The sequence below is a fragment of the Ixodes scapularis genome, unplaced genomic scaffold (assembly GCF_016920785.2).
Source record: "Ixodes scapularis isolate PalLabHiFi unplaced genomic scaffold, ASM1692078v2 PGA_scaffold13__105_contigs__length_92229423, whole genome shotgun sequence".
Taxonomy (NCBI): Eukaryota; Metazoa; Arthropoda; class Arachnida; order Ixodida; family Ixodidae; genus Ixodes; species Ixodes scapularis.
The window spans coordinates 61,378,787-61,404,442 of NW_024609839.1; the positions used below are offsets into that span (position 1 = coordinate 61,378,787).

General features: G+C 49.8%; 1 protein-coding gene across 1 annotated transcript; it reads right to left on the bottom strand.

Moving 5' to 3' along the window:
• Positions 1-1,188: 1,188 nt before the first annotated feature.
• LOC115320387 (septin-7) lies at positions 1,189-24,506 on the bottom strand. The gene is given in 12 exon segments (XM_040211690.3): positions 1,189-2,468; positions 6,615-6,778; positions 9,568-9,703; positions 13,586-13,690; positions 14,913-14,964; positions 15,026-15,122; positions 15,984-16,076; positions 17,853-17,970; positions 20,168-20,504; positions 20,981-21,209; positions 22,701-22,702; positions 24,428-24,506. Coding segments are annotated over 10 exon segments (1,362 nt in total). The 5' UTR covers positions 21,189-21,209; positions 22,701-22,702; positions 24,428-24,506; the 3' UTR covers positions 1,189-2,416.
• Between the last annotated feature and the right edge of the window lie 1,150 nt (positions 24,507-25,656).

Genomic DNA, 25,656 nt, shown 5'->3' on the forward strand with positions numbered 1-25,656 from the left:
GTTTGATGCTTAGTTATCCGCCAAGGGTTCCTCTCACCTTAGACAAAATATAGCTTTCTAAAAAAAATGACCGCATCTCCACATGGTGAATGGTGTTGATTGGGGCGAAGCTCTGGTGGTGCTTGTCTGCGTAGACGCTGAGCCGCCGCATGCTGAGCCTTTCGTTCGTTTTCATCCATGTCAGAAAGAGAATGTGTGGTATGGAACGTGGTTATATACGCATTTGAGCATTTGACCGCAGCACTCTCTCGTCTATAAACGTTGAGCCAATGCATGCAAAGTTTAACGCGATTATATACGCATTTGACCGCAGCGCCCTCTCCTGTATAGACGTTGAGCGGCTACATGCAACGTTTCATCCATGACACCCCCAGCTCTTGAGTTACTACCACATCTCAAAGCCCCGTACTCGTCCCGCAGTCATGGCCGAGTGGTTAAAGCTATTGACTAGAAATCCAATGGGGTCTCACCGCACAGGTTCGAATCCTGTCGACTGCGCAAACATTTCTTTTTCATCATTTTTTTTTTGCCCTACACGAGCACGTGAGATCACGAGCGCGATCACGATCACGAGCACCAGCAAGATCGATGTGAGCACGGACGCCGGACGGACAAGGCTAGTCCCTAAGGAGCTTCGTCCCTAAAAAAAAACATAATTGCATTTCAATATAGTCTGCAGCGAAGCAGAGCAGATATGTAGCACTCTTTGTCCAATGAACCAATTAGCAGGCCCGCTGAATCCCATGGCAAAACGGCAGGACTTGTCAAGATAGCATTTGGTCTTTCATCCATTCAAGGAGTTTGCAGTTCCCTACAGAATGTGTCTTCATTGAGCTGTGACAGCATTCTTCCTTACTGCCCACACATCCCTAACACCTTTGCAATGTTTGTGCCCAATGGCTCCACATTTTGCGTCAACTACTACATTGCCAAGTATAGCTTAGTTCCCGTAGTGCTCAACCGCTGTCAAAGCTACTTGCTCGAGCGAATGAGATGCAAGACGAAGCTACGTGCTCTTGCAGCAGCGTGAGGCTACAGCACTGTGGAAGACATGCTAGCCTCGACACTGCACTACAAAATAGCCGACGCCGAGTATAGAGCTCCAGCTGCGTTGCGCCAAGACCTGCAAAAGAGCCATCACGGCTCCTACGGAGCAGCTTGAGCCAATAAATAACAAGCTTTTCACACTTCCATAGCTTAAAATGTTTATTCATACTACCTTTGTACAAAAAAACACTGAACAAAATTTATACGAAGGAATGAAAACAATTTCTTTTTTTTTCCAATGGCATCTACTTGAGCGGTGGGCTGAGCCAGCACAAATAAATAGCCAAAAATGCATACCTATACATAAATATAAACTGAAAGACACAAGAAACAGCAAAACACAAGCGGTATTCTTTGGCCGTGCGAGAGAAATTATCCGCCTTATATCTTTGCATCGAGGTTTCAATGGCGCCGCTGCACAAACACGACTCTTCTCGGCGCATTTAAATTGCTCCTAAACACCATTCACACAGTGAAAAAAAAAAGCACCTCAGCAGAGCCCTGCTACGTGTGCTCGTAGGAATGTTGTCTGACGGGCGTACTGATTGCAATGTGAAGCGCAGGTAGGTCAGACTGAGATAGCTATGGCACCAGTCAAGTCCCAATACAGAGCTGAAAGAAGTTCTTCGGTTTGTTTGTGACCACACTGTGACCGTTGCAGTAAAGGCCTGTTCACAGATGCACCATAGCACTAATTCGGCACACTAGCAAAAGTGCAAACTTTGCACTATGTTAGCTCTGTATCGGCGCTCAGACGCGTGTCATGCTGCCTTCTCTTGCATACACACAGAATGCAGCGCTGATGCAGCCCCGAGATACGTGTGTGAACCAGCCTTAAGGCCGGTCCACACTAGTGCGGCGCTCTATCATATATAACGTAAAAAGTCAGTGCCACATAAGCAGGGTCAGTGCTGTTTCCAGTGCCCACTTTTAGCGCTGAAGTAGCGCTCAGGTGTATGTGTGAGCGAGCCTTGAACTTTCAGATTCCTCGGCCGTGGCAAACGACGGACTTTAGAAAATCCCACCTCGATCGTCGGAGAGTCGAGGCAACCGGCATAAAAACGACACATTACTGGCACAATTACACGAGATGGCATTTTTGAAAAGCACTACACAGTTAACGAACACATCCTGCACCGAATAAACGAGGGTCCTTTGAGCGCTTTGTCCGGCTTGCACGCGAGCAAACCCTCCACTTGTTCCCCTTCCTGGAGATACGCTCTCAACCCGGCCGGTCTATCGGAGCCGCCGCTCGTCAGCACACCCGCATGGGAAGAGCAGAGGCGAAGAGGGAGACGTCGGTTCACCCGACCACGGGTCCTCTTGCTGCGGGCGCGGCAGCAGCAATGCTTGGCGAGACCTCAACCCTCTAAAAGAGCCCTTTCTTCTTTTCCTTACGCTTTTCCTTCCCGTCCAGTTGTCTGCAAAAATAGTTGGGCTGTGTTTAGGGGGGTGCCTCTCCGGGCCAGTAGGCTGCTCCGTGGCAGACAAGCTGCTCCTTTCAACCACGCAAGGGCTTCCAGAAACAGATGGGCCTCGGCGAACACACACCTTGGATTTCAATGGCTTCAAAACATGCACAGGCCCCCAGCACGAAAAAACAGGGTTTTTCTCCCCTTTGAACCAAGAAGATTCCCCGTCTCTCCGAGAAGGTTTCTCAAAGGGACGGGAAGGTTTCTTGTTTCCCGGCCCGCTAAAAGACCGCCTCAAAAACCAGCGCATCCAAGTGGAGGGTTCACCCAATCAACTAGATTACGACAAAACTGCACTCGTCGCTAATTACAGCGGGACAACCATGCTGGAAGAGACGTGCCTGCACCAAAGTTGTCTATTTCCACTGCAGTCGCATCTCAGAGGTCACACTTAGAGGTGCTTCAAAGCTTGAGAGAAAAAGGTCAGGAGAGCTGGCAAGGTCAGGATGCCAGACACAATTCACTTGGTAAACATCACAACATGCTGCATACCATCGCACATGACAGGGCACTCGCGAGACACAAGCAGCGAGGCCTCGGAAAGCTCCAGCAACGGATGCAAAGCGTGTGACAATGTTGCAAAGAGGCAAACAAGTTGGGCCATGAAACAACAATAATCGGCCGATTATCAATGATCAAAGCTCAGTTAACGAAACAATTCTCCTCCAGTAACTCACTAGCTATCAACCGACTTCCACTGCCCACTCTGCACCAAACTAACGCCCCGTTCTTTAGTGTCTAGTTGCATGGTTCCAGCTTGGTGGCAGAGCAAGCGCCACCATTAAACCTGTTTGAACACATTCAGCCCCCATCCAAGCACTTGCCCGTTGAATCCCCAGGCTTCCGACGTAGAATGCCCTTTGCAAGGTAGCACATGACTGTCTGTGCACACCAGGTTTGTAAAACAAAATATATATATATATTTTGCTGGGTTTGGCTTTTTTGTTCGATACATAAAAAAGCTTTGGAATATAAGGGGCAACAAAGAGAGGTGACTAGAGCAGATTTCAACACTTCAGCTTCAGCTGTGCAGTTAAAACAAAATAACTTTGAGAAGGCTTGTATGTACATGCATTTTCTGCATACCAAAAGGTCATCATCATCATCGTCATTTATTATCCTTGAAGGCCCTTACGGGCATTACACAAGGGAGTGGTACATTTGTTATTATTTTTCTTAATCGAACACTTCCGCACGCAATTTTAACACAATAGAAGAGAGAACTAGTCGGATAATGAAGAGATGAAAGTGGTTACAGAGGTGGCAAATTTATGTGTGTCAGTTATGGTAACAATGTCATTTGGTAGTATGTTCCAATCGTTTATTGCCAAAGGTAAAGTTGAATTACTGTATGAAGTAGTTGACGAAAAAATGGGCCGCAACTTGCAGGAGTGGTCAAAGCGGGGGAAAATCTGCCACGGGGGTAAAAGCAGAGATTCACGAAGAGGCATGTTATAGTGAAAGATTCGGTGAAGGAGAGAGAGACGGGACACTCGGCGCCTCAATGAAAGCGTGTGAAGGTTAGCTGCTTCGCGCAATCCAGATATGCTCGTGAATGGTGAGTAATCAGAAAAAATAAAACGAAGAGCCCTGTTTTGGATGGATTCAAGTTTGTTAGATAGGTAAGATTGCCAAGGGCACCACACAGAAGAAGCGAATTCAAGCTTAGACCGAACCAAAGTTGAGTATGCTAATTGTTTTATCTCTGCTGTTGCGGGTTTCAGGTTTCGGCGCAAAAAACCGAGGGTACGGTTTGCGCTAGCTACTATATTGCTGATGTGAGACGTCCATGAAAGGTCAGATGTTAAATGAATACCGAGATATTTATATAAACAACAACAAGTAAGAAGGCGGCCAAGCAACATGCCGAACCTATAACAAAAGCTTCCTCAAAAAAAAAAAGGAAGATAACAGAAAGGTGCTCGAAGAAGGGGGAAAAAAAACGAGAAGCAGCAAACGAAGGCAAAACAAAAACCAAAAAGAAACGGAAGAGCGGGCCAGAACACGCCGAGAGGGGACGCTCCGACGCAGCCTTTGGACTTGACGGACGGCGAAGGGCGTTGTCCATGAGCCCCTACATCTGCTTGCAGTTTTTTTTGAGCGGCTCGGCGTACTGCGTGCATTTGCGTCTACCCAAGTGGTCTTCGGACACAGACCTTCGCAATCTGAAACAAGAAGAGCCCCGCTGTAGCTGACGCTGTCTGACGCTGTCTCCCCTCCCCCCAGGGCACAGGCACGACCGAGGGTGCAAAATGCAAACGTCCGCCGTCCCCCCGCGGATGCTGCGTCCCCCCCCCAAGCGGCCTGCTGTCTTTAGTGCCTGGGATGCGTCTCCAACTGGTGTGTTTAGCATCTCGTACTGCCCGTGCATCGAAAGTGGTCCTGAAGTGGCAACAAATGACGTCGCAGGAGCTGGCTTGTCACACTGTTGGATGTTGCGATCCTGGCGGTCACTTGCCAAAGGCCCCGCAAGGAGCCCCCGTCGTGGCATCCCAACTCCTCTCTCTTTAAGCATGTGTCTAGCATATTTGTCGTAATATAGACCATTCCACTATGGGCTCTGGATGGGGCCATTTTGTTTGACTGAAATGCCATCCACACACACATGGGCATTTCAATGGATTCTGCAAAGAGGGAAAGGGTATGCATCCAACCCTCATGGCAGATGAAAAGATTGGGCCGTTCTCAACGTTTGGGCGATTACAGGGGGCTGTACCGCGGGAACAGCCCAAACGTCGTGGTTCCCTTTCCCTCTCCTTTCACCCAAGTGAAATAGCCTACACATATTTAAAAGTTAAAATTTTCCGCAGCAGACTGTTCGCCCTTTTTTGTTTGGCAACAAACTATGTGGCAAGGTCTATTGGGTAGCCTCGGCACACTTCCGGTTCCCATTTTTTTACTCATCATTCTTTTATCACGAGAGTGAATTAAGTCTGACAGTGCTATAAGTGGCCATCCCCAGAAGATAGCGTGTATATTTGACTGCGCAAATACTGTGAACCCCGCCGTCTAGTCCAGAACCGGAAGTCGTTGGGGGCTCTTCGCACACTGGTGCCACCATGTTTCAACCCACATGAGAAAGAGCGATCACTAGGATTTGCCATTTTGTAGATCGCTCCTATGTCGAGACACAATGAATTTTGTGAATGAGAAAGTATCTTATTAATTATTTATGTTGAAACAGGCCCCTTTGTGAGCTAATAAAGAAGACATATGTCAAGATGTGTTGCATGAAAATTTTTTGTGTAACCTAACGAAGAAAAAACTTTTTCTTTTCCTTTTCCATCTGATATTTGCTTTTGCAGACCATGCATCAAGTTGTTTAACTCTTGCGCAAGAGTTGCATTGACGTCAGAACGACGCCAAGCTATGACTGGCTTTGACTGAAAGGATAGTGGGTAGGTCTCAATGCCAGATGCCTCGAGGTCAACCCACTACTTTTTAGAGCGCAGCTCTTAAGTGCCCATTTCCGGGTTGAGCGGCGTCAGCGTAACCACGTGCGTTGCATCATGGGACGTTTCCCCGTATAATTCTTCTGCTAAACTTAGCGGGTTAACTTTCCCCGCTAAATTTAGTGGGGAAATTGATGTCACGTGACCTCAACACTAATTCGGTTTCCCCGCTACATTTAGCGGGGAAAATGACGTCACGACTGCATGTCGCGTCACCCATTACAAATTCAGCGACAGAAGGAGCAGGAGGGGAGGAGGACGAGGAGGAGAGAAGGGAAGGGTATGGAGGAGGAGGTGCATACCCTCCCCTCCTCCTACTCAAGAGCTGCACTCTAGTTTCGGATTACAGAGATTTGCAAACGTCTTTAATTTGTTTTCAATCAGACAACAAGAGCTTGGCATTCCGACATTCTTGCAACTCCTATGCAAGAAGCAGACGAACTTGCGGTTCGCATAGTCTGGAAAATATGGCACTGTTAAGCTGCAGAGACTCTTGCACCAGAACAGGTGCCTGCCGCATCGACCTGCACTGCCGTGTCACCACCAAGATAGCGGCTGAAATTGAGAGACCACCTCCGAGGACGCGGTAAACGCGCCTGTTGGAGACGCGTTCCAGGCGCCATCCCCCCCTCGGCACACTCACTCTTTTGAGTTGCTGTCGACGGCCATCTTGCGGAAGACGTCGTCCATGTCGCGGTGGGCCAGGTCGAAGGCTGCCTTCTCCTTCTCGAAGTTCCTCCGCTTCTCCTCCAGCTCCAGCTTCTGCTGCTCCAGGCTCTTCTTCATCTGCTCGTGCCTCCGTTGCAGCTGCAACCGCACCGCCCCAAAGAATGAGAACGCGGGCCGGTCAACGGCAGTCTCGTCCGTTGCGAGTTAGGAATTGCCGGACAAGCTTTAGCAGGGCGAACGCTAGGAGTAACATCTCCCATATAACGTAAAAATTGCGTTGTGCCCAGTGGGCGTCGGGTTTACCCCACTGTAGATGAGAAATTTAGCCAGTGCAGTACCAGTGTTATGACCAAACAGCCCCAAGGAGGCTGAAGAGCGGTTGATTCACAGCGCAGCTTATTCAGTGCCGCTAGTTCTGGCCGGACTCATGATAATCTGCGAGAGGTGCAATTTAAAAGTCGTTGACCACAATCCTTAGATTCCTAGGTGAAATATCACTAATGAGAGTTTTCTTTTCAAATGCCTTCAATGGCATCACATAAAATTTTACCCATTAGTGGCAAACCACAACTATACCCCACAGCTGAAACAACAATTTGACGGCGAGAATCAAGTAGCGCCAAAAATGCATTTGCTATCAGCGATCAAGCCCAGATGCACGATGGATGTGCCGCGATCTTGCGGTTTTTTTGTGCGCATTTGGTTTGGCCAGCAAGACAGTATAGACCACTTACGACGTAGCCGCTTATAGTGCAGGACCGGGTATAACGCGGCTTTTTTAAACCACCGGTTCGCCTCCCATAGAACTCCATGTAATTACATACCGCTTAAAATGCAGGCGCGCAAAGGGAAATACCGGTTATAGTGCAGTTTCTGGAACAGCCCGCCGAGCGCGCCGACTAGGTAACGGCGCTAGCCGCAAGCGGCCCTCGCGGGGCAAGGAGGTTGCTCGAAGAAGCGGGGAGAAGCGAAGAGAGAGGCTTCAGTTGCCATAACGGCGGAGGGACACATGCACATGTCGTTCCCGCTGCGCTCGAAACGTGCTGGAAACCACGACCAACTCTATAGCTGGAAACAACCCAACGACAGACCAATCGCAGGTCGAGGAAAAGTGTTCGCACGCGTTGCATGCCGGTCGCAGGCCGGCTTCTTCTATCCGCAAACATGGCGTTGTTTCTGATCGTCGACGTAGACGGCATGGTGGAAGCTCATCGTTCCGCGTAAAAGCGCTATCCTTGACTGTGAATTTTCGTTGTGTGTCGCTATGATAACCCAGCACGTACTAGAAGGGAAGATCCACCTACTCATGCGGCGATGTCGTGGCGGCACTCTCAAGACGGCAGAAACGCCCGTGTCGTCGTGTTTGTTTACTTTGACTACGGTGGTGCTTTCTAAGCATTTGTGTTTTCGAACATCGCCCGGATTTCTTGTTTGGAGCATTTCATGCCTGTGCTAAAGTTGAAGGTATCACTGGCGTGTACCATATAAAGGATACGAATTTTCGCGCGTTTTCATCGCCGGAGAAAAGTGATTAGGGTTAGCAATCCTGAACGCTCGCAACGTCCGTCCGCAACCCGTGACGCCGTGAAAAGGCTGTGCCAGGCAAAAGTCGCCTATTTTTTTCAAAATGTGACACACTTGAGAGAGAAGTGTACTAGTCTGGTGAAATAAAGACTTTCCTCAAACTAAGCTTTATTTTTCATGTAACATAAAATAAATTGTTTTACGAAGGTAAGTTGTCTCATGGTGTGTATTTTGGCCTGAAAAATTGATGTTTTGGTTATAGCGCAGTACCACTTATAGTGCGGATTTTCGCGACTCCCGCGACATACGTTATATGCGGTCTACACTGTACCACAGTCGCGGACCACAAGTGCCGTGACAATGCACCTTTGGCGCTGCTTGAATGGCTCCACCGAATGGTACTGTTAGCTGCAGTCAAATTGAAGAGTGAGACGGAGCGTACAACATGTAGCCTATTTGTGGTCATTACTCATTCTAAAAAGAAAAAAAAACAACATTACATTCGTCCGTGGCCGATTTCTCTATCAAAATCGGTATCAAGGATTGATTACCTCGGAACTATTGCCGACACCACGAGAACCAGAGGAGAAGCCCTTCTCCTCGTCCGGTGGCGCCATCTGGTGTCAGCTATAGTTCTGAGGTAATGGATATTTGATAACAATTTTAGTAGAGAAATCGGCCCTGCATGAACGTAAAGTTTTGTTTTTTAGGATGCTTAGAGCCTGTAGATTGAGTTATGACCATAAATGAACTATCGCAGAAAGTGGTTTCGTGCCCCTTTAAAGGGATGCTGAACCGAAATTTTGGGTGGAAATTCTTGGTCGCAATGGCATACATAGCATGTCCTTTACTTCTAAATGACGTTGTTTTGAGCGAGAATGCGTATAAAATTGAATAAACACGAAAAATACAATTTTACGCGACCCCTGGTGAGCGTCGTGGAAAGCTCGCTCCGTGACATGCGCATTCTCATTCGCCTCAAAAGACAGACGGAGCCAAGCCAGGCGTTAAGCCGGGTGGCGTTTGTTATTGTTAGTACTGTAGTTAGTACCAGCCACTTTGAGAACAGCCGCCGAGCGAAGAATTAAGGCAAGCCCCAACGAACGAGGAGAATGCGCAGAGGCACCAGGGGCGCTGGGGGCTCCGAGAATGCACACGTCAGTTCCGCCTGCTCTCAGAAGGACTCGCTCTCGCCGGCAGCTTCCGGCCGAGGATTCGCTCTTAATTCAAAGAAATATAATAATTCGGGCCCCATCCGTCTGATTGAATATCGTTTTTAGGTACAGTACCATCCCGTGAAGCCCGCTCAGGCAATAATAATGAGATTTGAGATATCGGTTCAGCATCCCTTTAAGGGAACGCAAATCAATAGATAAAGAAACGAGCCGGCAGGGGCAACTCACGTCGGCCTCGGACTCCTTGAGCTTGTGCATCTTCTCGCGCACCTTCATCTCGAAGACCTGCTCCATCTCCTTCTCCATGCGCTGCATCTTGGCCTCGTGCTCCTTCTTCTCCTCCTCCATCTGGGCCAGGGGGTTCCTGCCGGGACACACCCGCAAGCACGCACGGGGGGGCCTTGCAGCAGGCTGGCTCACCCACATCCCTCCCCTAACACGCCAAGGAGGCTAAGGCCCGCCTCATCCGACGATGAGCCAGGAAGGACGCCACGAGCCGTCTAAGGCCCGCTTCAAATGCGACAACTTTCCCCTGCGCCTGGACATTGCAGCATGCGCAACACTGGCATACACAGGCAGCTGTTTGCGGGTATATAAGAAAAGCGACTGAATAAATATGGTGGCGGAGTTTGAGATGTTCTCTACCCACCCTTTGCTACTTCCTACCACTTTAGAATTCCATTTTCCTGCCCTAGTCCCCGATCTTTAACACTGCATAAAATTAGAATCGCATTCCTTTCCTGAGGATCCGAGGGAATACCCGAGGTAAATGGGTCAAGAGCACCTAAATGACGTTCATATAACAGAGATCAAGCGCCTAAAAAACAAATAAAATACAAATACAAAGCCAACCGAAACACAAAATAATAGACTTCTTCCAGAATCGAAGCAGCCCTAGCAGCGAGGTATCGCACAATGCATCTTGGATATCGGTTGGTCACTAAGCTTCGGTTTCGATTGCGCCAATTCCACTTACGTCATATTGCAGCCAAATACACCGCTCGCATTTTAAAACATGTGACATCTCATAAATTTTTAGCACTGCAAGCATTGCCAAACAATACGGAAGTATTGCTGGGGTGAGTTCCAAACATCTCTGGAGTTTGTGCGTGGGGAAACGTACAGCATCTTCAAAAATTCTTTCATTTGACTAATTTCAGACTAGGTTAATCTTTTGACAAATCGTTTCTTCTTTTTTACAGAGCTGCTATTTAAAATTGGGTGTCGATCTACAATCATAACGGAAGAAGGTTGATCTACAAGAGTGAGCGACACTTCCGAGTCCGTCGAGCTAACCCAGATGATCCTCCTAGTGACTGCCAAGACGAGAACGGCTAGGGCGCCTCTTCCGAATGCACTGGCTCCGGCGTGTGCTTGTTGCCTACAGCCCCGCTTTGGCTGTGAGCGCACGCTCGAAGTTCACGGGAAGCCAAAGCGTCATCAAGGTAGGAAGCTTGGCGTAGACGCGGGGTAACCAAGGAATCTCCCTACCGTTCTAGCCTTGTAGGCAACTCTAGTACGCCGATCTCAATGAGCGCGCCGACACAAACGACGACGAACCCACGGTGCACAATTACGAACTCCACACTCCCCACAAATTGAACCCAGCAGAAAACCGAGGAAGCCAAGTTACCAGGCACGGCCCGAGCCAGAGAAGGAGACCGAAAGACTAACGGGCCATTGCAAAAGCCTCAATTCCTTCCGAGCCAACCTTGTTCAAGGTCATACCTGCCCGGGCAAGAAAGTCACAAAAAGCCCGCCGCGGAAGCAAAAACAAAAAAGGGCAAAGGGGAAAAAAAAGAAGTGCAGCCACGAACGTTGCGTTGGATGGTGGTTTTCGAAAGTAACAACCAGCAAGGCAAATGCAACGAATGGGGAATCGATACACGCAACGAACGGGAAAACGATACACAAATACCTATGGGAGTTCAATGAGGTACTATTGTATCGCCTAAACCAGTTTTTATCAAGGTGCGGAGTTTTCACGACCAAGGAATCAGAGGCTACTACTGGGAGTCCCTAGAGCCACTAAACGAGCTATGATTAGTCACGAAGCTCAGGAGATATCATCTTAATCAGTCTCGGACTGCCGAAATGCCGAGACGGCATTTCGGATATTCCTAGAAATCGAAAAGGCGCTTCTCCTGCCATTTTGGACCAACTTTCGGACAATTGAAAACACCAATTTTGAGCCCGAAGACGGCCAAAGTTGGGTGAGTCTGAAGTGTAGCTTATTCAATGGCCCTAGGCACCCCCGGTGCCATCCGACTGCAAAAACAATTCGGGAAAGACGCCAGCATGCCAAAGCCTGCACTTCCGCCGGCCGCCCATACCCCCCAGGCAGTCATGCACACCATGCTAGTCTCCGCAGAGCACGGCACAAGCTGCGATTGACAAGCCGCTACGGTGCCGAGAACGCGTCTTCAACTGGCGTGTCACAGGCTCGGTCAAACATGGACAACTAAGCTAACTCAGCCACAGAGTTAATATAATAACCTAGAGGGAGGGGTCATATGCATTGGGGTCGCTTGGAAACGGCGGCGCATAGACGCGGATATCGGCGGTCCTGATGGGCCCGTTTTCTACCTTACTTTGCGGGAAAACACCGGAATCGTGCATTGTATGAAACTAAATAAAGTTGACGAGCGCTCGAGCGATTCCAGCTCGTCGCGGCAAAACGAATGCGCGTAACTTTCTGTCTGCTTTTTTTGTCCGCTCTTTTGTCGCTCTTTTGCTCTTTCTCTCAAAACCATCGATGTTGGAGCTCAGGATTTGCTGCACTCTGCTCCAGTCTTTACTCCCTGAGCTCGGCGTTACAGACTCAGTGCCAACATTGCACTATATCGGCGCCGTATCGGCATTTCGCCGCACGACAACCTGCCTTTTTTGACATACACACACAATGCGGCGCTAACAGTGCATCGACTCGGTGCCGACAGTGGCAGCGACGCACCACAGACTCTGCGCTACCTCGGTGACGAGAAGCACGTGCTAAACGTTTTCTGAGCATGCAAAACGGACGCCCGTCGCGAACCCTTCCGCCGCCGTACCGCTGCTAGGATCGAGGCGGGCACCAGCGGGACCACAAACGAGGACGCGGTATGCACGCCAGTTAGAGACGCGTCACAGGCAACGCAACTGGGATGCGGGCGCAGGCAAGCCCAGCAAAACAAACCAGAACGCCAGACGACAAGACGAAGACAACAGAGAAGAAGGACGCCTCAGGGACACAAGAGGGGAAGACTCCAAGCTCAAAAGGTGAAACTTACCAGAACACCATATGAGTGTTCAGTATCCTTTGTGGGCAACCACTAGCAAACAAGCAGTGTGCACCAATTAACAACAGTCCCTTCCGCAACTACAATGCCCGCAACGCGCCTCCTCCGACCGGCGCCTCTGCCGTCCCGTCTCGCTCGTGCTCCCAAAAAGGTCCCAAGGGGAAAAAAATATGCGGAAAATTTCTAGGCAATCGCATCGCGTTTGTGAATCGTTCCAGCACTGCGTAAGTTGTAGCATGGCAGCACGTCTAGCCTATTCGACAGGACGCCTACATTCACAGCCCTCGTCGTCGGATAGTTTAACGCGTGGCATGCATACACTTGATATGATAAACCCGGTGATCTTCCAGAACCTTCTAACCCACTCCTCCTCTCCCACCTCGCTTACGTCCCCTCCTCACTTCCCGCCCGGTCACGCGACCTCCCCATTAACCGGTCGACGTCGAGCCCTGTGGCCACGCTTTTATCCAGACTTCGCTTTTGGGCTTCACGAAATGCCAAACACCTAGCCAAAAACGTTCTACAGTAAAGTTACGTTCCACGAGTTGGCATGTCAAGCCATTGGCTGTCGCGATCCCGGTGGGTAGTTGTTGGAATGCCAGTAAAAAGGATGCAAGGATCGCCGCCGAAGTGGCGTCCCGCCTCATTCTGCTCTGGCTTCCGTCGACCGTCTGGCTGCGGAGCGACTCGCAGCAGAAGAGGCATCTGCCGCACGCATGTGACGCGACGGGCACAAAACTTTTACGACTTTGTTGGGCGGAAATTGAAAGAGGCATTTGAGGATGTGGCAAACACACCGGTCAGAGGCTCGCTCCGGGCATTGCTACGCAACTGAAAGCGGACGGCAAGGTGCTCTCGGCAGCAGAAACTAAATGGCTGCGGCGGCCCTACGACTGAGAAGAGGGGGCGGCGGACGAGGGAAAGGGCACCGCGCAGCCGGGAGAGAAGGGGGCGCCGAGGAAACTCACTTGTTGGACCGGCCGGGGTCTGCCGCGCCCCCGGCCAGCTTGCGGCACCGGTAGTTCTCGTAGTGCACGCTGTTGGTGATGTCCTTTAGGTCTTGCATGTGGGTCCTGGGGGAGGACAAGCAAAACCTCTGTTACACGGCCTCCCTTCCTGATGAGAGAGGCGCGCCACTGGACGACTACTGTAGGGTCACCCATTAGCGCGTAACATTAGTTGCCCATTGGTGCATAACTATAAGCCAAACACTCCTTGGTATGTTTATTACCGTTTGTAAGGTCTGCGGGCTTCTGCGCCGTTTTATTTCGTCAATGCCTAGGCTGGGAGGGGCTTCCCAACTGCCGTTCGAGGCAGGTATGTATGAAGATTTTGTGCTTACGAGGTTTCCCTTCTTCATGTTGTGAGGGGTCTTGCATCATCTGTTTACATTCATATATTGAATCGTTTGTGCATCTTGTGTACTTCGTACTGTTTCTTTTCTTGTTATTTCTATATTTCTACGCGATTGAGAAGATGTAGATGGCTATGTTCCAGTTTGGTTAAGTTTAGCCGAATGCATTTTTTCTGTCCATTTATTCGGGTATTTATGTAAACTGTACGGGACCAGTGCCTTGTCAGGCTTCTTAGTCCCATGTTAGTCCACAGTACAGTTTAAGCGATAGCTGTGACAAGTCACTGCGAAGTAGTCGGACATCGGCGTCGCCATCAACGGACCCCAAGGTGCGTGAACGAGAGCGCTCAAAACAAAATAGACATCTGACCATTTTGTTCAGAGCACTTTTGTTTCTTCTTTGTTCCAGAGCCCGTGAAAGCGCGTCTCCCGGCGCAAGCTCTTGGCATTGACGGTGCTACAAGATAGACGCGTAGCCAGGGGGGCGGGAGGAGGAGGCCCGGCCCCCCCCCCCCCCCCCCCCCGAAATATGTAATTTTGCTGGGGCCTCCTCTCCCCCCTCCCCCTCATACAGCATTTTGTCATGGGTGGGCACCCCCCAAAGCAAAATCCTTGCTACGTGCCTGCTACAAGAGCATTTTGTTATCGGCTATCTCTTTTTTTCCGGACCACACACAAACTAGGCGTTGGATACTACAAAAACCCTAGGTATGGAGCAGGTTCTTAATGCTGTGGTGTAGCTCAATGGTAACGCCTCCGCTTCACATGCAGCGGGTCCAAGGTGATTCCCGTAGGCGGCTAGCAATCTTTTTCGAGGATCACCAACTACTATACTACAGCATCAACAAGGGACGTCATTTCCAGTGGGGGAAATAACCCATAACAACTATTGCTATAAAAAAAAAATATTTGAGAAGCTTTTATTAGGGTGCCTCACGCACCTGAGCAGCATGTTGCGCAGGGCGAGGTAGTCACAGTGCTCCATGTTCTCCACTGCAAGGGAAACGGTGGGGTGAGCGCCGGGGGCGAGCGGGGACGGGCGGCGGTCACCCACCCTCTGCAACCCCCCAGGGGTACTTGCGGCCGCGCACCCGCTTGCCGTTCACCTCCACCACCGTGTTGCTGCCCACCACCGCAAAGGGCACCCGCTCCTGGGAACAGGCCCCACAAGGGCCACGTGCCCCGACTCTCTCAGGCCACCACAAAACTGCCGTACGACCACGGTGCCTGCAACGCCTCTCCGACCGGCACTTATGGCGTCCCGTCCCACACTACGCGTCGAAAGCGGTCCCGAAGTGGCAACAGACAACATCGCAAAAGCCCGGAGTGTCATGGCCTCGGACATCGCCGTCCGCCAAAAAAGTAAGAGCATATAAGAGTGTCGTCACCGTCGCAGCGTCCCAACTACTCATTGCCAAAGCTTCCGCGAGCTGTCAAGCTGGAAAGTGATTGGCAGCAGAACGGGGGTCGGCCACAACCACCGTCGCCGCTGTGACGTCGCCGGGATCGCGGCTGGCAACAACACGACACTTTTACGACGTCGTCGGGAGGAAATCGAGGGACCACTTTTTGGGACGCGGGGGAACACCGGTCAGAGATACATTCCACGCACCATAGTAGAACAAACAAAGCTACAGTCAAACAAGAAAAATAAAACAACAGGGTTTAGGGCACTCCTTTGACCTGGCACCCAAACTTCTCATCTGTAGAATGCATTAGCAATATCTATGCACATCTGGGCCACGCAACGTGTCACGTTGTTACGTGACATCACGGTGTCGAGTCGCAATTCCTTGCGATGCCACGTTCTGTAACGTGGCATCAGGTTGCACGACGCCAAGAGGCGAGGAACAAGAACCTTTACTTCGCTTCTGTCAAAATGGGTTCTGCTTTACTGAGAAAATAAAACAAATCGCCCCGTACCTTACACCTTTCCAAACATGGAATGGAAGAGTAATCAAACACATACTGGCCCACGGTGCATGCCGAGATTTGTCTGTGCCAACACTCACCCTGAGGGGCTTCTGGCGCTTGTTCTCCTCCTCGTCATCGCAGTCGGGAAACTCGTAGAGTCGGATTTTGTGCTGGGTCATCTCGTTAAGAATCTGCAATGAGCGGCGCGACAAGCAGTTCTTGACAGGCATCTGCAAATGTTTTCGGTTTCGAATTTCAATCGAATATCAGTCGACCGAAACATTCTGTTCGACTTTTCCTTTCAGAGTATTCAAGTTTTCGAGGAATTCAACCTATAAAAATGGTAAAAGCTCGCCAAATTAAGTTTTGAGAGGGTGCTAAAGAAGTTTTCATTAAATGAAGCTTGAATATAAAAAAGTAGATGAAAAAATGCCTTATTAAAACACCAGGCACAGCCGGGAACACCTAGAGGGGTACTCCGGCGATTTCTTCATGGTCCCCGATTTGCTTGAAATTTTGCTAAACTCGCCAAACAACATCGCCAAAATAGTATCCCAAATATTAGGTCAAAATAATTTTTTTTCCCAAGTTATTGAATTTGCAATTTTGGTCCTCACTGTGCTTTTCAAACTGAATGTCTCTACTGGCAACAACGAAAAAGTGACGTCAGTGGAAGTTCACTTTTTGGACTGTAGAATTTGTTCCCAACTGATTCGAAGCAGTTTCATGGTGTCAAATGAATGCTTTGGAAGCTCGCTCCAGTCCCCGCGCTCCAGCACGAAACAAATGACTGCCATATTATATTTTTTAGACTGCTCGCTCGACTGGCAAGCCTGACTGCCACTGACGTCACGGCATTGAAAAGTGCGGGTATATTTGAATGTTGGTTTTTGCATAATTTTCATTTGCCGATTTCGCAATAACTATTATGAATTTCGCAATACTAAATAGCATACCGGAAAAGGTAAAGGCCGGGGAGTCAGAAAATACAGTTAGTTGAGGAAGCTCAAAAAATCGCCGGAGTACCCCTTCAAAACCAAAACTGCCACCATGTATTAGCCGGAATAACTTGTAATCACTTGTTTATTTTACAAGCTTGGTCATCTTGACAAAGAATGTGTCGAGAATGAGCTGGGCGCATGCTATACATGGGTTGCACGTGACGTCATTCAAAGAGCGTTGTGATGACCACCAGAGAAGAGGGGAAGAGGGAGCTCCCCTCTCATCAGGATCCTCTTTTGTAACTTCCGGATTTGCGCAGACGTCGCTATTCTCCTCCCAGAAGATTATAGAAGACTAACCCCTCACTCAAAATTCTTACAAAAACAACTTCCCTTTCCTACCCTTACATGGTGGTCAAAAGTGACGTCCGTGCAACCCAAGTGTATGTGTGTCACGTCACACAATGTCATGGCATCACATGACACCATGGTTGCACATGGTGTCATGTGACATCACGGTGTATCATAACGTGATAATGTCACCGTCCTTCATGATAGATTTCTCATAGAATTCATCTGTTAAAACAAACTCGGCGTTAAAAATGGTCACCAGGTCTCGCGTACAGGCACGTCGAAAGCAGAGGCGCAGGACGTAGATGCCGCCGACTTTTCAAACCCGAGGTTGGACGATCAAACCGGGAGATTTGAAAGGTTAAAAAAGTTCACATTAGGTTGAAAATATGACGATAAATTTGACTATGTTCAAATTTGGAATTTGTGTTGCTAAAGTCGCAAATAAAGCTTCTGGCATACCGCTATTGATTTAACTTTCAGGCCATCCTTTGGCATCGTACGTGCAGGCAAAGTCAAAACCGCAGGTGTGACTGTCTTGCCCCGAATGACCCATTCACTGCGCGAGCGTACACGCCCAGTACGCTCGACCAAAGCGCGGTACCCGCTGTCGCAGCTCGTGCTTCGCTCGCTGTCGACGCGACACGAAGCGCAAGTTTTCGGCCCGACACTCACGGTCCTCTTGAAGAGGCTGCACTCCTCGGGTGTCATGGTGTCGGCCTTGGCCACCACGGGAATGATGTTCACCTTGTCGTGCAGGCGCTTCATGAACTCCACGTCCAGGGGCTTGAGCCTGCGCAAAGAGCACCACGGGGCTCAGAACCCGATCCCAGACTCCGGGGACGCTGTCCCTCGAACGCGTCCTCGACTGACGTGTTTGGTATCCTATGCCGCCTGCGCGTCGGAAGGCCCAAAGTAGAGGGATCGGCGGCCAAGCTTTCTAGCGCACTGCGACTCGGAGCACTTTGAGCGAAACCTCCTGCCATAGAGCCCGGGGTTCGGTCCACATTCTTGCCCATTTTGATCTTGATGGACACTCCAACGGCATGCTGTCGTGTAACAGCTTGGGGTCATGTTAGAGACCCCAAGCTAGCAGTAGTAATGCACTAACTGAATTCCTCACATCTAGCGGGGACCAGCGTCGCCATACCTCAAAGGCAGACCGACCTTACGCCGTCTAAACACGAATGTCAAATCTTTTTGTTTTCCCCAAGGTGCCGCCAATTTACGCCACGGGAGTCAATGTGTGGGGCTGTCGGATGCTACAATCCGGGCAGTTGGTCGTAGCGCCGGCGAAAAAGACGGACGAGTGCAAATGGCGCAGTCGTTCCCGGCGTCCAAACTCCTGGTTGATCGAACCTTCGTGAACTGTTGCGCTGGAGTGTGACACACGGCAAAACGGGCGTCTGCAACAACCGTTTTGCAGCAGCAGCAGACATGGGAGTGCCGTGTCTGTTGCTGTGCCACCGTCGGGAGTGTAGCACATAACGGATCGACGCACGTGCAACATTGTTGAGCAGAAATTGAGGGAACACGAACGAGGATGTGGTAAACACAAACAGACAATGCATAAACTGAAAAAGAGCTGACATTGTGAGTGCAAGAGGGGTGCAGCTTTTGAGAAACTAACTCTATTACAGAAGTTGATATATTTGTTTTTTATTGGAAAGACATGGGTAATTATTCTTTCAAATGTAGAACACTATGCGATATAAAAGACTGTTCTCGAAACTTGAGATATTTGTGTAGAGGTCAAGTAACAGAGGTAAAGATGAATTTTGTCTAATTTTGCCAAAAGTTTGGAGGTTTGCGACAGCAATCTTATAAAGTAATTTGTATTAAAAACTTTTTGTGCAGAAGTCGGGCAAACACAGTTCAAAACGAATTTCGTAAAATTTTAGCAAACGTTTGGAGGTTTGCAATTTCCCTATACTCCGTCTCACCGTAACTTGGCAAACGGCGAATGCTAAGATTCCACTTGGCCAATCAGCGTGCCAGGGGCAGACATGTGACTATAGTCTATCTCACTAGTTGTACGCATAAGAGAGAGGAAAGCTGCTTTTGTACGAATTTTGAGCGACGGGCTAATCTCTGAGGAGGACGAAACAATTGTCTGGGACACATAAAAGAGGGCCTGGGCAAGTGGAAAGTTCCTCCTTCACCTCTTTCCCAACTGCTTGGGTTACGCTCTCGCTCCCATACTACCGCGAGCAATACGAGTTGAAACAACCCTCTAGGCTGTTTCTTGCATGAAACATTTATAGGCTAGGTTTACAGATGAAATGAAGTGACAAGGAGCGTAACTGCAAATTTCTCCGCTAAATTTAGCGGGGAAAATAATGTCACATGGCTTCAAGTCCCAAGACCTATACGTAAATTCAGTTTCCCCATTTAGTGGGAAAATTGATGTCACATGACTTAAACACAAATTCAGTTTCCCTGCTAAACTTAACAGGAAAAATTATGCCACATGACTTTGTGTCACGTGTCCTTTACAGAAATTCAGGTTCCCCCCTAAATTTAGTGGAAAAATTGATGCCACGTGACCTATACGCCAATTCAGTTTTCCCGCTAGATTTCACGGGAAAATTGGCATGCGAAAAGTGGTGTTTACACCACTTACTGACTAGCACAAACTTACTCTAACACTAGAAAACTCTAACTGATACTAACTCACCACTAAAAACTTGGTTTAGCACTAGTGGTTTAGCACCACTAGCACTATCCCAAGAATGTTTCACGTAGTCACATAACTGCAGGGAAATTTGCGACACATTTTTTTAAAGAAGCTTCAGCGAAAACACACGAGGGAACGAAAAGTGGAAACTGTGGGCGCAGCAAGAGTTCAGATCCAGTGTTTCAGTTTACGCTTTGGTAAGGTTTGCCACATGCTTCGCCTCCATCGCTACGACTGGTTCGAGGGGGCCGAAGCATTCGCTCTTCACAAAGTCACGGTGAAAAGAGTCGTAGTTCCAGGGCCCGGGGCTCACCCGTGACCCGAGGGGGCGATGAAGTAGAGGCAGCAGTGCACCCGTCCGTCGGAGAGCGCCGAGCGGTGCACCCGGGACTCGGCGTCCAGGTAGCGGGCAAACTGGGCCTCGACGTAGTCCGCCACGGGCTGCCAGCACTGGCTGTTGTCCACGGCGTCCCCGAAACCCGGCGTGTCCACCACCGTCAGGCAGAGGTGCACGCTGCCCTCGCGCAGCACCACCCGCGTCGTCTCCACCTGCACCGTCTTCTTGACCCGCTAGGAGGGCCCCGGGTACTCGTTCGAGTACACGTCCGTCAGGAACATCGAGTTGAGCAGCGTCGACTTGCCGGACTCCCCTGCGGCCCCGGGGAACGCGCGTCTCAACACGAGGGACGCCAAACCAGCCTTATCGAGGTTACCGCGCCGACTCTGTTGGGAAACTGCTGCGGAGCCTGCACCGGAGAACTGGATCCGATTCCCGATTTCGGCGCTGAGCTATAACTCCTAAGCTGACATCGTGGTGTAAGCTATAACCCTGAACTCAAAACTGATTATGTACCATCACAATCAATATGACCTGAAACAGTCGATCCTTCCTTTTTTTTTTTTTTCAGTTCTCACAGCCTCTACTGTCTCTTAAGTTTTGTTAACGCGTGACGGACCGTTCGAGCTCATATCAAGTGTGACATCTCACGAGTTTGGACTGACCATCGTAGGGCACCACTGTCATCGAATCTGGCTCGCCACGGTTTGGCTCCCACGGACGCGAGGGTTCCTCGTTTCGAAAGCGGGTTTCCTAACAGAGTCGTCCTCGAGAACGTTTGAGCCTTACCGACCACCATGAGAGTGAACTCGAAGCCTTTCTTAACGGCCTTCCGGTACACCTGGTTTGGCAGGCTGGCGAAGCCGACGTAGCCCTCTGCCTCGTGGCGCCCGTTGCTGGCGTACGGCGAGGTGCCACCCTCTCTCGGTGCCGAGCCCGGCGGAGGCGCAGCTGCCGGAACCGTGCCGGGCACCGGGGGACCCTCGCAGAAGAACATCTCCCGCTTGGAAGAGAGCGGCTGCGAGAGAGGAGACGACACGCGCGGCCCTCGTTGGGAAGTGTGGGAAGAGCTTGGGTCAGTGCTTTGCCACACACTTGCTGCGGCAATGAAGCATCTGCCAAATGGATGAAAGAGGGGCAGATAATGTGTCATGGGTGAAACATTGCCCAGATCTATTTTGTTGACCTAATATTTCCTATGTCATCAAAACTAAACCTATCTTCCTAAAAAAGATGGTATATGTCAATTTTTTCACTAAAAAAAGTTGACTGGGGGGGTAGCTCCCTTGCATACCCTCCCCCCCCCTCCCCCATAAATCTGCTCCTGGTTCCTCCAGACTCGGCGAACAGCTGTCCCAGCAGGACACATTTTCTGCAGTTCACAGCATTTGCTGTACCGAAAATGTAGGTTTCCCTCCGGTTCCAGTCTGTTTTGAGACATTCTTTTTACCTGGATGAAAGCTACCCTCTGCTTCCGTCCTCAGACAGAGGATTGGAGCATGCTTATCACGTGGGTCCGGACGGTCACCCGCACGTTCTATTGGCTGTCGTCAAGGCCTCAGCTGTTGCTGTCAGACCCCAACCGCCCAAAGACAAGGCGAAAAGACGACAGCAAGGAGGTGAAGAGGAAAGCCTTGCTGTTTGCATGGTTAATGTCCTCACTGAAAACATACGTGCACACCACAAAGCTTTTTGAGAAGCGCACTCGCTTTTTTCTGTTGTGCACGGCATTTGCTGTCTTGTTGGGGACAGTCCTTAGACAATACGCTAGGATTCCAAACAGGCTGCGTTGTATGTAGTCACCGCTCGCTTTGATCTGCTCCACTTTAAAAAAAGTAGAATCGAATTTCGGTTTCCAGCTTGCAGCAAGCCTCGTCGGAACGGCCATTGGTCCATCAGGCAACCGCTTCCGGCTCTCGGTGGGGACCATAGCAGACGGATTTTATCGTGTAGAGAAACGGTGGTGTGGTGAGTTCAGGCAAATGCATGGGCTATTTCACTGTGCTTTTCAATGGGTGGAACGTAAATAAAAAGAGCTTCAAATAGGGGTTAAACGCAGATGGCTAATTTTCTCCTTGTTTTTAGATCATAATTTGAATTTAACTTTTTTTTTTGGCAACATAAGGATTTAATCTAAACTCCGTATTGCCTTACAATGAACGATAGAGGATGTTACCAGCCATCCCATCCAGAGCATTGAACGTATCGGGTGACCATGCTCACTGCATTTTGCGGAGTGCAAGTTTGTCTGCTTCGTTTGCAGGGGTTGTGGTGACGTCAGAACGCCGAGCTCCAATTGGTTCTGAATGAAAGATAGTGGGTAGACCTCAAGGCAGCTTGCTTTGAGGTCTACCCACTATCCTTCAATCAGAGCCAATCAAAGCTCAGCGTCTTTCTGATGTCACCACAACTCTCGCGCAAGAAGCAGACAACTTGCTCTCCGCATACCAATGTGTCAAAAGAATAAGCCAAGGAAGCGGACAGCGAAGAGGGAAAAAACAACACTCACGACTGTGGGCGTGTCCAGGCAACACGGGTGTCCAGGCGATGCCGACAGCATGCAAGAGAAGGTGAGGCATAGTGAGTGGACACCCACCGTCTCCCAAAGGCTGGAGGGGAAACACCTTAGCCACAAAATGCGCTTGTTCCACGCTCGAATATAGTTCACGGTAGCAAAATACTGACGCATCTTTTGCCGAAATACTTACCAAATGGTGAGCTCGGCAGTAATAAACCTCAGTCATTTTGGCACCATCCGTCGAAAATCTGAGGCAACAGTCCTCAAGGATGGTGGCACGTCTCAGGCTCGAGAGTAATTTTAGCAACAAAGAGTGTCCATGGTGGGAGATAAGCAGCTCGAGCGCACACTAGGTTCTTTTGCATGTGTCCCCTTTTCTTTCACACCATCAATCCGACGCTTAAAGGAGCTGTGCAACAATTTCAGTGCTTTGCTTAAATAATTTGGGAGTTGGTGAAATAAAGAACAAAAAACCGCTTTTGCCTGCATGTCCTAGTTTTTATTTTCAAAATGGACAAAGATTGAGGTTTTCGGCGCCTCTCAACTCCTTCACCATCTTACAAGTCACGTGTGCTGTGACGTCAATGGGGGTCGCGCGGGGTTCCGGTGAAGCTTTCTCTCTAGAACCATCAGTGAGCAACGAGAACTCATCCAATCACGACCGCGTGCTGGCGCAGCGCGAACAATATGGTGAAAGGAGGAAAGTCTCATCCGGGTCCGGCCACTCCCGTCCAGCTCTGTCCCCCGGCCCCCTCCGGCTTCTGGCGGCTGTTCGTGGTAGCAGATAGAGCTGACGGTTTTGTGGACCTAGGTAGATAGCGCCACTAAAACTCCGTATAATTAAAGTTTTGTCGATGAAACCCGGTTTCTGACGCATTTATATTTATATTGGAACGACAAGATTTATAGAAAACTTACCTTTTATCGAGCAGGTATTTGCACAACTTGCTATCTTTCTAGAAGACCCCCATTGACGTCATACCACGTGCTTCTCATGGCCGCCGCTCGCGGCTGCAGGTCGGGGAATATTCCAATTTTTGCCTCGCGATTACGCGGCGGAATCGCAACATTTTTGAAAGGAGGAAGTGAGCTTTCTGTCCTTTGTGACAAGATAAACAATGTCAAAAGTAGAAGGTGCCAATTCTTTCAACGTTAAAATCGTTGCACACCTCTTTTAAGGAAACCGCAACACCACAGACGTGCCACCATTTTTGAGCCGTGCAGCCCGAGATGGCTAACAGTTCCAACAAACTATGTACTGTACCCACCCCCCCCCCCCCACAAAAAAAAACCTATTAAATAAAAGTTGGGCAGATTTTGTTTCCAGACAATTCCTTTAATGGGAGTATCCGGGGCTTATGTGTTCTGTTAGTACCTCGTCCAACTCTCCTGTGACAAGCAAAAGCTGCAGACCACCGAAGACCCATGCAAGGTTTTGGCCAAACAAGTGTGAACGGCATGATTTCCCCAACGGTGTTTCCAAAAAGCCCTGCAAACACCCCCGCGTCCCGCCGCCGAGACTGTGCATGGTTCACGCGCTGTCCACATAGTCACGCAAGTGTTGAGACGAGGCTGATGACACCAACTAAACTCCGCCTGCCAATCTGGTCAGCCGACACAGGATGCAAGCAGCATGCACACGACCCGTCACCAAAGGTATGAGACCTCGGAAAGCGACACCACGGGAAGGAGGACTGTGCAAGCTGGCAGAAACTCACCGTGTCTGCTGCGACTGGAACTATAGCTGGGGAAATCTAGCTCCAGGGAGTCGGGGGAGGGAGGGAAGGGAGCAACAAAGGCCACGTTAGTCCTATGGGGCACTGCCTGCGAGGTACCAGTGCGTGCAAATGGAAAGCAAAACCTGGCACAGTGCTCCTGAGAGCCTAGGTGCCCTCCTAGATGAGATAAGAGGCCATGAAACTGGCCCCAGCAATGCGAGAGAGACGTTCTTGCGTATACTGCCCTAGCATTGCTTGTCTGGCAGCCTCGTCTGCTGCTTCGTGAAGTGTCGACGGACGCTCGACTGAGACAACTAACCAACGTTTCTAGGACAGATCGCCCGCACACAGATGCACCAACGAGCAAACACACAAGACAGGTGCGACACAGAAATAAAAGGGGAGCCAGACTGTACCCTTGGAACATGATGTACGATGTCTAAGCCAACTGTTACAGATATGAGCCACTTAAGCCCACGTTTCCTCAGAAAGGCTTCTCAGGGTGGAAACCACGCCAAAAAGGCAGCAAGAGCGGTCCATTCTGTCTTAAATATCCGAGCTGTGGCCACCTTGGTTACAGACGACTTTTCAACCTCACTAACTCGGAGAGGGGAACGGCAGAGGTTAGAAGCCCTCTCAAGGCACCCGCCATCTAGACGTTTATACCGAAAATTCGCTTTCAAGCTGGCGGGAAGCTTGGTAATGCCTTGGTGCCTAAAACGTTTCTCTGACTTTACCATGTACCCAAATGCAGTCTCCCCATTTCCTCAAAATGACACCGTTAAGAGTGTCCCGCTGTTGCCTGCAGAGATCCTAACAGTGGCACAGCAGCAAATGCGGATGCAGCAGACGCCTGTTCTACTGCAAGTCACTCTCTGGCTTGGCGGTCCACGGAATCTTGAGCAGCCAAGAGCTGGAGCGTCGTGACGACAGCGACACTTGCATTCGCTCCTACTTTTTGCCCGGACTTCTACGGCCAACCACTACATCGTGACATCCGACAACGTGACACGCCGGATCCTGCAACGCCATCTGTTGCCACTTCGGGAAATTCTCGATAGGAATGTGCCATGTCTCGTAGCATGGTCTCTTCTAAACAGTTGGAGGGGTACACTCATTTTTCTTTCAGCTATCCAAACTAACTACATTTCCCGGGTACCCAGGCTCCACTCTTTCCAACATGCTATTTAAAAACTATAAATTTAGAGTAGCTATTGCAAAAATGGCAA